The following is a 13,271-nucleotide window of genomic DNA, read 5'->3' as shown; positions in this document are numbered from 1 at the left end:
CACGTGGGCAAGCTCTACCTAGCAGAACTGGGTCTCCAAGGGGAAGGAAGAGTGTCCCGCGCACGCAGGCGGACAGGAACGTTTAATGTCCCGTTGGTAATTACAGCAGGGACAGTCCTCTGAGCCGGGTGGGGATTCCAGCACGCAACGCACTCGGCCCTGAAACCCCGGCCCTGCCGCCACTCACCCTCATCCAGGTTGCCGATCACCGCCTGCTTCTTCAGGAAGTCGTTGCACAGCTTCTTGTTCAGCCCGAACGCCAGCATATTGTGCGTGAATGTGCTGGGGGGACACGGCCGCGAGCTGGCACCCCTCCCGCCTCCCGAGGGGAAGGGAGCTGGGGCCCGACATGCAGCCCACCGGGCCGGGGAATCGATAGCAAGATGTAAAACCAAATCGCCTCATCGGCCAGCCCTGCTCACCATGAAACCGTGTTAGGGGCGGACTAATTAGGAACCGGAGTCAAGGCCAAATGGAGTGAATCGTGTGCTTCTGAGCCATTTAAGAACGCACAGTGGTCGTGACACTGAGTCAGGGATGTGTGACGTCATAAGGGTGGTGCTCCCCCAGCAGAGCCCCCCGGTAGAAGCGTCTCACCCGGCGGTCCCTCCTCACACCGCCCTGCTTGCTCATCTCCTGGGTGACCCGGGGTGGGCGTGGGCCCCCGTCCGGGTCACAGGGCGGGGGGGGTGGAGGGCGGGTGGCAGGCCGGCCCTGGCGCTCACCCCAGCTGCCCGAAGGTGATGTTCTCGTTGAACCGCAGGCTGTCATCCCGCTCCTCCTGGGTCATGTGGCACCACCTCTCTCTGCAAGCACAGGAGGGGCAGTGGAGGGGCTTCAGAGCCCACATCCCCGCCGCTTGGCCCCCTCCTGCTCTGACCCACAGGTGCTGGCCTCCCTGACAGAGAGGGGACACCTCTGCCGAAGAGCTGTTGGCGCTGCTTCTAGGAAGCCTGACCGAAGGCTGCCCCTCTGCCTGGGGGCCCGAGACCCACACTCATCACCTTCTCCTGGCGGAGACAAGGCTCAGGACCCAGAGACAATGTGCGCTTAGCGGCTGCCCGGAACATTCTCCGGGAGACGAGAATGCTGCCCCCACATCCTTCTCTAAGGTTCAAGGACAACGGAGGCCGAGGTCCGTGTCACCGGTGGGGAGGCGTGCCGAGAAGCCGGCGGAGCAGGGGTCAGGAGCCCAGCGAGCGTCTGCGGCCTCTGACCACATGCTGCCCATCAGGCCGGCCCGCCTCTGCCGTTCACTGTGCTCCCAGGCTGCCTCGTAGGGCACGGGGACAGGCCCGTGAGCACGGAGAAGACGGCACAGAGCCTCTAAGCAAAGCTGGGAACCCAACGAGGAGGGACCACGGCCCGTGTAGCTCCATGTGCTCTCCGTGAAGCAGCACGGGGCTCAGGGTTCGGGCAGTGAAGGTGCTCTTTTGAGCTCTTTTTGAGCTCGGTGTCCCTGACTGAGAGCGAACGCCGCCCGATCCTGCAGGGCGTCAGCCCCTCCCCTTACGGCTGAGCACCCTTGTCCCCAGTGGCCCAGGACCGTCAGCCACTGCATCACTCCACCTCCACCCCCCGGGGCATGGGAGCCGCGTGGCCACCGAAGAAGTGAGCAGATGTCTATTTCCCCTTAAAAATTACACTCTGGACAAGGAGTCTGACTAAAACAGAGCTGAGAGGAAAAATACAAAAGAAAAGGGAGAGAAGAGGCAGTATGAGGGGGTGAGGGGTCAGGGCGATGGAGAAGCTGAAAGAAGAGGAACAGAACCAACAACATCGACTCTTAACTCCTCTCCCCTCTCCCAGCCCAGGGAGGCTACTGGTGCCGCTGCAGCTGAGCGGGAGCCACGGGACACCAGGGCGCAACAGAGGCGGCACTGGCAGTCTCCCAGTCTCCTCACACTGACAGGACACCCACGAAGACACCTGGAATGTGCTTCCAGGCACTATGCTAATCCCATGCCATGTTCCTTCCCATCCTTTTTCCCTGAGTGGTCACCCTTAGAATCGTCCAGGCACATAAACTCCCACACCACCACCAGGCTCGCTGGGTACAGTTGCACAGGTTGTGCACTGCACAACCCCAGACCATGTGGAAGTGGCTCCCTTGCAGGCGTGCAGCACAGCAGCCCTGACCCAGATGAGGAGGTCAGTCCTTTTGCTGTGGCGAGGACTAGAGTTGGGACATTTTATCTGATCTCTGAAGAAACAGGTAGAAAGGTCATTTGGGATCAGGGGATGCCTACCAACAAATCAATTCCTTAAAATTGAGTTCAACACCCAATACTGGTCGAGGTCTAATACCACAGGAGGGCAGATCGTGTGTCTAAATTGCCACAGTGGGAATTCGGATGTGTCCAGCAGCTTACAGAAGAGGAAGCCTCCTGAAACGGGGACATTTCTGCCTCTGAGAACAGAGAGGGTGCTGATGGTGCTGTCGGCAGAGTCTGCCAAAGAGGAATCATGCTGGAGGCACAAGGTTGCCCAAGGACCCAGAGCCAACCCCCGGCCCCCAATCTCGGGGTGTCCTGGGGGTCAGATCTGGGATGTGCATGGCCAGACCACATCTGCTCTGGGTGAGGAGGCCTGTGAGGCCCAGAGGCTCACTTCCCCTCGTGGGGCTCAGAGGTCACGATGCTCCAGCCCTGTCGGGCCTGGGCTGTGGTGCTGGGAAGCCTTGCTCCAGGAAGGCTGGTTAATTACACACACACCCCCGCCCCCCAGAGAGTCTGTGGGAACTTGGGGGCTTTTTAGGAACGGAGGTAGCTGCCGTGCCTAAATGCTCCTTTTAAAGCCATAATAAGGCTGCATTAAAAAAAACAAGATTTCTCATAAAACAATAAGCACTAAAAATACATCACTGATTAAAGGAAGCATGCTTTGGGAAATTTCCACCAAATTAAAAACAAGCACTGAATCAGAAACTATATTTTGAATAGGCAGGCCTTTCACTCTAAAAATATCTTAACCAAGATATCGAGCACATATCAAGTTCAAACAATTGCAGTCAGACCCCACCGTGGGCTCGCAGGAAATAGCCTGTTCTAGACCTTTGTCTTCAGGGGACCCCCTCACACACACACGCCTCACACCACACAGTGGCCGGGGGGAGGAAGCAGCTGTCCTTCCTCCGGGACCCCCCAGACCTGTCAGAGTGGGCGAGGGTCTGCCAGAGCCCGCAGGCCCCTAGGCACGACTGCAGGGACAGGTCCTCTGGCCCGACCTGCGGCTCCTGAGCCCGGATCAATGACCGAGCGGACAACAAGGGAACCCAAGGGTGTGGTTTCGGGGTCCGCTGGGAGGGCCAGAGTGGCCCATGGAGGCTGGACTCGCTCCAGGTCGGAGCTGACCTCCTGGACCTCACTGCCCTCTCCTCTCGGGATGCGCACCGGGCCTCATGGGGGTCTCGGGGGCCGTGTCTGTCTGCTGACCATTTCGGGGTCTCTATGCTCGGCGAGCTCCCCACTGTCTGTTGCCAGCCTGTCCCAGCGCTGGGCCCGCCGGCCGCGAGTCACACCCACGTCTGGTCACACCCCCCTCCCCTCCGACCCAGCGGCCCCGAAGGGCCCCCGCACTGTCCATGGACAGTCACGTGGACACACACCTCTTCTTCTCCTCCTCTCCAGCATCCCCTCTGGAGCGGCAGCAGAAACAGGTAAACAGAGGAACACGTCAAAGTCATGCAAGATATGTGGATGGAAAAGAGAGCAAAGCGTGGAAGGAGGGTTATCACAGCGGAGACGGATATGGAGACGGGGTTCCAGGGGGCGGTGGCCCAGGAGTCTGAGAGCAAAGCAACACGAGGATCCCCCTCGCCTACAGGCACTTCCTGCATCTGCGACTCCCAGAAGGGCGGAGAACTCTCTCCCTAGAATCCTTAGGAACGTTCCAGCATCGCTTCCTCTCCACGTGCTCCCCTGCCTTCCCGGGGCACACAGCCACAGCAGGCCGCTGTGGGGTACAAGGCAGGTCATCCCGATAGGGTTTACTTCCCCCCCAAAAAAGATTTCACTTAAGATCCCCCAAGTGCTCGGGGACTAAAGCCTTAACCAGCAGGCACCTGCCCTCTCTCCTGCCGGGAGAAAGGTTAAGGGGTCTCCCCAGGGTCAAAGAAGGCGGGGATTCAATTTCATCAACGAGGAGAGACTCAGACTTCAAAGTCCCATGACTGGAGGGGCCAACGAGGTGACCCAGGCCTGGGAGGCCGCTGCCCCTTCCCCGCCCCGCTGCTGCACACGGCAGGCACCAGCCTTAGCTCGCCGCCGTGGCCAGAGAGAGCTGAGCACCCGTGCCCAGCCCTCGCCGCCGCCCAGTGCTTAGTGAACCGGTTTACAAAGGGAGTCTTCCGAAGTGGCAAGACTGCCCTCGGGGAAGCTGCAGCCCAGAGGAGTAAGTTGACAGTAGCGACTGCCCTTCTCAGACGCGAGCCCAGCACCCAGGGTCCCGCGGCAGTGGCCTTAGCTCGGGAGTCTGGAGTCTCACAGAGACAGGCAGAGTGGGTCCGAGGGGGGCCCTGTGGGCTTCACTCAGTGGGAGTCTGCATTTCTTAGGAGGGTCAGGCCGAGTCATGCCGGAGCCCCGGGGCAGGAAGCGCTCATGCAAGCTGGGCCCCCCACCCAGGAAGCAGTGCGCCCGGGACCCTTCAGGCAGCTTGCAGGGCACTGGGGCCGCAAGGGGTTGAGGAAGAAACACAGACGCATCGACTCAGCCGTTCTGTCCTCCTGCTTTCCTCTTCAGGAACGGGACAATAAAGCCTCGCCCTGGTCCTCTTCCCTGGGGCAAAGCGGGCCCTGACTTGGCTCCTACCTGGTGGTGGGAGACCGCTTTCTCCTCTCACAGTGGACAGCGTCGAAAAAGGCCGCGTTCCAGAACCTCAGCGTGTGCCTGCAAGACAGACAAGGCCCATGTGCCTTTATCCTAAATGGAGCTGGTTTCCACCCCACCCCACCCCCCCGCCCGACCACCCGGCAAAGTGTCCTGAGGGCATCCGTGCGTCTCTCCCAGGACTCAGCCTGGACTCATCGGGTCAAAGGGGAAGCCGCCACCAGCGGGATGTGGGCGAAGGCCGTTTCCCCTTCTCTGTCTCCGGCTGAGGCTCCCAACAGGAAGCAGAGGCTTTGAGGAGGCCTGCTTCTCTAGAACACGGTCTAGTAACATAAATGGGAACCCCGGCAGGGACAGGCCACATGCAGAGAGCAAACGCATTTATAGCGACACACAAGGAAGAGGCATTCTTCCCAAGGATCAGGGTCAGCAGACCTACGGCACGTGGGCCAAGTCCGGCCTGCTCTCTGTCTGTGTAAATCAAGCTTTATGGGATCACAGCCACACCCCTCCACTTACACCCTGTCCACGGCGGCTCTGGCACTACAGCACTGGAGGGCAGTGGTTGCCTGTAAAGCCTAAAATACTTACCACCCGGCTCTGTACAGAAAAGTGGGGCTGAGCCCTGTTGCAGATAAGACAGCAGCGGAGCCTAGAGGGGCCCAAGCTACGTCAGATAGTAGGACCGGGGCTGCTGGGCTCCCTCTCCCTGCTTCCCCCCGAGGCTGGCCCTGCAGGGTGGGCTCTCCTCACGGAGGCTTTGGGACAGCTGCAGCCCAGCCCTGGTCGGCCGTGTGCCTCATGCGCCCCATTCTGCCGCCCCAGGTTCTCCCACCGCAGCTAGACCGTGATCCTCGCGGGAGGGGCACGTCTGACACCCTTTGGGTTCCAGGGGCTACTACACCGCCTACTTGTGAGGAAATAAAAGCCACCAACAGAGAGGCTTCAGAGGGATGAGAGCGTCCTCAGAGAAAGACAGAGGGCGAGATGTCCCCTGACCACTGGTCTCCCACTGCAACCACGACCGTCACGTGTGTACATTATTGACACATACAGAACAGCTGTACTAGGATATAAGTCACATACCGTAAAATGCACGCTTTTCAAGTACACAATTCAGTGGCTTTTAGTATATTCACAGAATTGCGCAACCATCGCCACTATCCATTTCCGGGACATTTTCATCACCGCACTCCCGGCTTCCCCCAGCCCCTGGCACCCACCAATCTGCTCTGTCTCCAGGGCTTTGCCTCCTGGACATTGTGTGTACATACACTACTTGGTCTTTTGTGTCTGGCCTGGGTCACGTGGCAGAACGTTTTCCAGGTCCACCCACGTCGTGGCAGGTGTGGGTGCCTCATTCCTTTACGTGGCTGAGTGATAGCCCACATTTCGTGTATCCACCTTTGGGCTCTTACGAATAACAGTGTCATGAACATACGTGCACAGGTTTTTGCTTGAGTACCTGTTTTCAACTCTTTTCAGTGTCTACCCAGGAGTAAAACTGCCGGGGTCATGGGCTAGAGCTCTGTTTAACTGTTGCCCGACCATTCTCCGCGGTGGCTGCTGCATGGGACGATCCCACCAGCCGTGTACGAGTTTCCGATTTCCCTGCAACCTCACCCATCTTTTCTCCTTTGGCTCTCCTAGGGGGCGTGAGTGGCCTTTACTTCTGATGGAGACATGGGTGCTGGTGACACAGGTCGAGGGTGGCCTTACCAGATGGGCTGCTGCTTCAGGTGTGTGTATAGGTAGATCTTCTCCCCCTTCCTCTCTTCCTCTGGGCTGCACACAGTCACTGCGGGAGGGGGAGGGAGACTGAGCGAGGCAGACCCCCGCCCCCCCGCCCCGACTCCAGCGACCCTCCCAGCAGGCCCCGCATCATCCCACAGGTCATACAAACATAGAGCGGAAACTCCATGGCACCGGCCCTGCGGCCCTCAGGCCTGGCCCTGAGGACTCCTCCCCAGGGAGGGTCCCGGGAACAGCTCCCCCACCACTGGGGATACTTTCCTTGAGTCCCCTGGGAGGAGGAGTTGATCCCCAGAGAGGCGGGTTTTCCGTGGAAGTTCAGTAAGCGGTTAGAGACCACAGCAGAGCGCAGTAGGACAGCATCCCCTGCTACGGGGGAGCTGGAGCCCCAGGCGTCCAGGGACCTGCGGCTCCCCGTGGGCCAGACTGAGGACCCGTGGCGCTGCTGCGGCACCGCCCGGCCCCGCGAGCACGGGCAGGCACTCACCCGTCTTCCGCGGCTTCTCCTGGGACTTGCCTTCTTTCTCCCTTGGGGAGAGAAACCATAGCAGAGACAAAACGACCCAAAGAACCCTGTTATGTTGCTGAAACGGGATGATGCCTCATAACCAACGTGTAAATCGAAGGTGGCCTTCTCTGCAAACATGTTTACGAAATCAACGCCACGTGTACCGCCTGCCAGCCTTTTAGAACTGAGATGTGCTGTTCAGGCTTCTCTGTGCCATTTTCTCTGAATCCAAGACTGTCCAGACCAGAGGAGGAATAAAGCCAAGTGGCCTGGTTGTAACCGAGCCATCGGAGGGGACCGTGGGGACCACAGGGTGCCCCTGCTTTGTGGAAGTCTCGGTTCCTGCACTGTTCTGAAGCGGCCCCGCCCCCCGCGGGTCCCCGAGTGGCTATGGGAACACCGCTGCCCTGGGGAACGCGGTTTCTCTCATGGCAGCGGGAGGCGGGGTGCAGGGAGGGGGGTGTAACTCCCCTCCTGCCTACTGACAATTTCCGCACGCTCCTCTCCAGCCCTAGAAACACAGGCCCACGGGGAGCATCGCAGCACGTCAGCAAATGGAACAGCGTTTGGAAGCCCCAGAAAACTGGAGGGTGGGGAGGCAGCTGCCCTCCGGGAACAGCTCTCAGGCCCCAGTGACGGCCGAGGGCGCAGAGATGCTCCCGACACTGGGCCAGGGTGGCCTCCTTGTCACACCCACGGTCGGGGAGGGGCGCACGCAGGCGACACTCACTCGCTTCTCCTGGCCAGGGGCCCCTTGGGCTTGGTCTCCAGCCCGAAGAAGCCCTTGACGTTCTCCGTCTTGGCCGACGTGTTCTTCAGAAGCCGCTCGGCGATGTCCTTCTTCTCTGCTAACCAGCTATTGGCCGACTTCAAGTAGGAGTCGATGCTCCCGGCCGGCTTCACCTTGAACTCGGAGGGGAGCAGGTGCGGTTTACCTGGAGGGAGGGGGAGACAGCAGGGATGAGAGCCAACTGGAACCACGGAGGCCGGGGCCACCTCTCTCCGCCATGGCCAGACACGGCGGCGGTGGGAAGCAAGAGGCTCAGGAGGCCCGTGGTCACACGGTGGGCCGGGGCCCCTGCCCTCTCGGGCGGTCGCTGAGCACCTAGCGTGGACAAGTCAGCCAGGTGCCACCAGGGGCTGCAGAGGAAACAGGCAGGGATCCAGCCCCAAAGAAGCACCAAGTCCAGAGGGCGGGGGAGCAGCGCACACAGGGAAAGTGTAACGTACAAAGTGATGGAGGAAGACACAAGAGTCTCTCCTTGTGGAGGGAGGGGCCGTGCGGATTCCAGACGGCCTGGCTGGCACGTGGGCTGGTCCTGAAACAGGGAGGCCACTGGACATGGGAGACGGTGAGAGAAGGGCAGCGAGGGGAAAAGAGGTATGTCCCTTCCTAAGGCTGTGCACGGACCGAGGCCCAGGCACCCCACGGGCCAAGGTGTCCCGCCCCATATCAAAGGGCTCCACGCTGAGGCCGTCAGAGCAGCTGCTGCAATGGCGCAGAGCAGCAAGGAGGGGGTGGGCTGCTGAGGCGAGGGGACGAGGAAGCTGAGCTGCAGAGGTAGGGGTGCGCCACAAGAGCCAGCCCACTGGTGCCTGCGCTGCTCTGACCCAGCTGCAGCCTGCGGGCAAGCCCTCAGCAACCCTCTCCTCACGGCGGCCCGAACGAATGCCAGTGGTCACAGCCCAAGGAGCTTAACACGGGGAGCCCCCAGCTGCCCCCAGCTGCGATGCACCAGGAGGCCCCAGGGCCACGAGCCCGAAGAGCTCAACCCGCACTCTGCTCCAGACCCCGGGCTGCTCCAGGTCACCCCAGTCCACAGCTGAACCTGTGTCACATTTGGCCAGAACATGAGACGATGTCCTGCGTCTACCCTGAAGCGTCCTGCCCGTGTGTCTACTTTTTCGTGTCCTCCCAGCCAGGACCGCCAGCCTCCTGACCCACGCTGTGGACCGTTCTTCGCCTCCCGCTCTAGGGGTCTCCCTCCTCCTTGTTCCCGCCCTAATATCAGCTCCCTTTGTTTTCCGGATGCCTCGCAGCTCTGCCTTAAGAAATCCCCACTTGATGTGGCGTTGGAAGGTGACAGGTCTGCCTGCCCCGTAAGCTGCACCCCGGGTCTCACCGATGTGATAGTAGGTGAAGCACATGGTCATGAGGTTCTTTGCAGGCCCGAAGTCGTCCATCTGGTGACACCTGAAATGGAAAGAGGGGTGACTGGCTAACGGATCCTTCCACCGGATTCTCTCTGCATGTTCCTGAGACAAGACTAGCATGTTCCACAGACACCTCTAAGCTAGTACCTCACTCCCCAGACACTCCAGAGGAGAAGCCACAGAAAGAACTCCCCTGGGTCCAGGCACCTGGCCTGGGAGCGGGTCTGATTTAGGGCACTAAGGCGCTCACCATCCATCCGCCTGGCTTCCTTCACTTTCAAGGTGGAATAGCCAGGGCCCTACCCCAAGGAGCAGACCCGGAACTGGAGGTCAGGCCTCAGGTCTCAGGCTTAAACCGTTGGCCCCGTCCAGCCCCTACTTCTCAGGAATGAGCAGTGACTTAGATGATACCCGCCCCCCCGATGTGGGCAGCAGCAGAGTCACCTGGCAGGGGGGAGGCGGGGAGGCCATGTGAAGATGTGGATTGCTGGGCCCACCCCGGAGTCTCTGGGTCAGCAGGTCTGGGGCAGGGCCTGAGAATGTGCATTTCTAACAAACTGCCTTGGGAAGCTGATGCTCTGAGGCTCCTGGCCCAGGGACAGCACCCTGAGAATGACTGGGAATATGAATACCTACGTACCCTACACCACTTGCTGAAAATCAAATTAAAGTATTACGTGCCAGAACCTTTGCTATGCTAAAAGATGTCCTACAAATATAAAGGATTATATTAATACTTACTATATTATATCAAACTTACTATATTGAGAGTATGAGATATACATGGATCCATTCAATTTAGCAGACAAAAAAGGGGGGGAAACACTTCAAGGAGTGGGTCTGTCTGCCACTAAGAATTTGTACTGTTACAGTGGCAAAAGCTACGGTGATGTGCACTGTGGCACTGCAAATTAGAGAAGAAAATGAGGAATCAGCTAAATGCCCATCGACAGGGCAGGAGCCAAATTAATTATGGAGCATTTGTACGTTCATGTATTAGAACACCTCACAACTGTTACAGATGCAGCACTGGGTGCAAATGCACAGTACTGCCTTTTTATTTGCGGTCCGCGGGTCTCCCACTGCTGTGGCCTCTCGCGTTGCGGAGCACAGGCTCTGGACGCGCAGGCTCAGCGGCCATGGCTCACGGGCCCAGCCGCTCCGCAGCATGCGGGATCTTCCCGGACCGGGGCACGAACCCATGTCCCCTGCATCGGCAGGCGTACTCTCAACCACTGCGCCACCAGGGAAGCCCAGTACTGCATTTTTAGAAAAAATATCTATTTGCTGGTATGCGCTTTATTAAGATGGCTATCACTGAGAGATGGACCAAAAGTGAGAGAAGAGGGTGTGAAAGAACATCTCCTTTCCCTCTTAGGCTTCCGTGCCTCTCCATCCTGTTCCCTCACGTACTTTCCTTTCCTGTTTAGTTTTTCACCTTGGACTAGTGTTACTTAAAGAAAGAAAATCAATAGAAATTATCTAGACAGTGGGATGAGGGCCATTTTTGTTTATCTTTTTAACATAAAAATAATAAATCTAAAAAACTGAACTTCTGTAAGTTCTTTTTTTTTTTTTTTTTTTTTTTGCAACCACATAAAAAAATATACGCTCACAGACAAAGTAATGAAAGATTCTGTGTTTTGGCAGGGTTGGAACTTGAGGTTAACTACACCCCCCCCCCACCTACCAGTTTGCTTATTTAAGGAAAAACTGGAAGAGAAATTGAGAATTAGATAAGCACTTTACCATGCAGACAGGCGCCATCTACACAAAATACAGGTTACTGAAAAATATGGATGCAAACGTCTCGAGGTCAAAGGGTCTTCGGGGCAGGAGACCACACTGACCCCCGACCCCCTGGGGCTCTTTTACCGAAGCTCCCGAGGCAAGCAAGCGTGGGCCCTTGGCTACCTCAGTGAGGGCCTCTCGTCCCTCCACCCACACTAGCTCCCAGACCCAGATCCCCGCCCCCACCCCTGGGGAGCACACCCTGAACTTGGGACATTCTGAGAGCAAGTGCAGGAAAAACAGGGGCTCCTCTCTTTTGGCCATTTTCCTCTAGTACATGCCCCGTGTTCATGGGGGACAGAGAAAGTTGGGGAGACACCGAGACAGGGAATTAAAGTCAAGAGAGCAGCTACGTTTCTGTTGGGAGAAGAAGGGGAAGGAACAGGAAAGGAGGGGTTTTCAGGCCTGGAAGGACACAGGGACACAGAGAAGTGGCCACGGCCTAAGCCAGGGGACCAGGACCTGCTCCGAGGCCACACTGAGGTGAGGGGGGAAAGCGGGCTCAATCGAAGGTCAGATCAGGGTCAGAGCTTCCCTCCCTGTCCCACGCATTTCCCCCACCCCCACGATCCCCCAGGTAGACACGGCCGCTCCGGTTCACACTGCAGAAGGCGCGTGCGGCTCTGATGCACGACAGGATGTAGGAAGAGGGTCAGGAGTCCTAGAGCCGTGCGTGGGCCTCAGCAGGAGGAGCCCCTCAAGGCAGGTGGCCGGCCCCCCCGGCCACACGGAGGTGGGGGGCCCTTCTCCCCAGCCCACGCTGTCCTCGGCGATAAAAGGCCCCAGTGGTGCCTCATTAGACCTCAGGGCAGCGATGCCATCCAACCATCTCATTAGTGGGCGGTGACCCGGTTTAGGGTACTTCACCACAGGAAATCCAGAGAACCCCAGACCTCAGCTGGAGGAGGGCAGGGCCGCTGTGTAATCACAGCCTGTCCCGGGGCCCGCTGCTGGCAGGTGGGGACCGCTCAATCCCCGCCAACCCCCCCGCGCCCCCCCCCCCCCCCCCCCCGCCCCCGTGAGATACTGGATACTGGTCACGACTTCCAGACAATGCTGCCGCCGCGGGGGAGGGGAGGTGGTGGGGGAGGGGGAGCAATTGAGCTGATGACTGCATGCGGCTGGTTCTCACGACTGGGGTCTCCCAGGTGGGGAGGGAGAGAGGGAGGGAGGGAAGGAGGACGAGAGGTCAGGACGGAGGTGCTAAGCCGCAGCATCACTTACTCAAATAGGACCACCGCGAAGGACTGCACCAGGCGGTAGAAGGTGGCCTCCGAGACGCACTTGGAATTGCAGCGCTGTCCGGGAAGAGGGCAGCCGCGTCAGGCGGCCGCTGGTGGAGGTGCACCCAGCTCAGAGGGGCTGCATGCTCACCCCGCCCAGCATCTCTAAACACAGCTGGGGCTCGAGCCCAGGACAGGCCCTGCTACCCAGAGACCGGGACCCAGCAGAGGGCTGCCCCACCCCCGACCATCACTCAGGTGTTTCCTGCGTCTCCTTGTAAGACGTTTAAAACTAGGAGCTTCGCACGCTCACCCACGTGTGGGAAACTACAGAGGGATGGGACCCCAAGATGACAATGCTGGCTGTTTTCTGGGTGGCTGATGTATGGGCAGTTTCTCTGTTTTTGCTTATCTGTATTTTCTAATTTTTCTTGGAAGAATAAATTATTTGTGACCAAAAGATACTTTAAAAACGAAGAACTTAATCCACTTTACAGGAAAAAAATATAAAGAACCTACTGGCTGTTTTTAAAACTTACTGTTTATTTGAGCTTACATACATGGCTGTCATTCTCTTGAATATTTTATCTTTACAAAAATGGAATATTGTAGGTTATTTAATAAAAACATGTGTGGACATAGCCCATGTGCTGGTCTTTAAAAAAGCGAACTTTTCTGGAATTTCATGAGGTTGACAGCCCAGCATTCCTTTCTAGTGGGGCATCTTCCACTATTCTAATTAGACTTTATAACATCTCTAGACAGAGCTTTACGCTTCTTCCTGTGGGATCGTTTTCCTCAACTCCCTTCTCCAGAGCAGGTGGGCTGCCCCACACCACAGCCCAGCGTCACCCCTCTTACCTGGGCGCTCACGTACCGGGCAAACCATTCCCGGCCTTTTCCATTCTCACTGCTGCAGGACTCTCCGAACTTGGCTTTCTCCTCCTGGTCCAAGTCCTCCCTGGAAAAGAGGGCAAAGGGAAAAGACAGGAAAGCTTTAATCCTCTACAACAAAA

At 58.1% G+C, this 13,271-nt stretch overlaps 1 protein-coding gene across 5 annotated transcripts in view; it reads right to left on the bottom strand.

The window, feature by feature from the left end:
- KIAA0513 (KIAA0513 ortholog) overlaps window positions 1-13,271 on the bottom strand; it is a 54,148-nt gene that overhangs the window by 1,101 nt on the left and 39,776 nt on the right. For 4 of the 5 annotated variants that reach the window (XM_089903372.1, XM_089903371.1, XM_022583009.3 and 1 more), the window contains 10 exons: window positions 13,117-13,216; window positions 12,257-12,330; window positions 9,211-9,281; window positions 7,818-8,022; window positions 7,067-7,107; window positions 6,547-6,625; window positions 4,810-4,887; window positions 3,608-3,637; window positions 726-806; window positions 188-282 (listed from right to left, as the gene is read on the bottom strand). In XM_089903372.1, the coding sequence (XP_089759498.1) occupies window positions 188-282; window positions 726-806; window positions 3,608-3,637; window positions 4,810-4,887; window positions 6,547-6,625; window positions 7,067-7,107; window positions 7,818-8,022; window positions 9,211-9,281; window positions 12,257-12,330; window positions 13,117-13,216 (854 nt within the window). The remainder of the gene's footprint in view (window positions 1-187; window positions 283-725; window positions 807-3,607; window positions 3,638-4,809; window positions 4,888-6,546; window positions 6,626-7,066; window positions 7,108-7,817; window positions 8,023-9,210; window positions 9,282-12,256; window positions 12,331-13,116; window positions 13,217-13,271) is intronic. The other variant, XM_022583007.3, reaches the window with a different exon arrangement.

Source organism: Delphinapterus leucas, chromosome 20 (genome assembly GCF_059928025.1).
Source record: "Delphinapterus leucas isolate spDelLeu-1000000601 "Yukka" chromosome 20, BTC_Dleu_Yukka2, whole genome shotgun sequence".
NCBI classification, from domain to species: Eukaryota; Metazoa; Chordata; class Mammalia; order Artiodactyla; family Monodontidae; genus Delphinapterus; species Delphinapterus leucas.
This window is presented reverse-complemented; position numbering and strand designations above follow the sequence as displayed.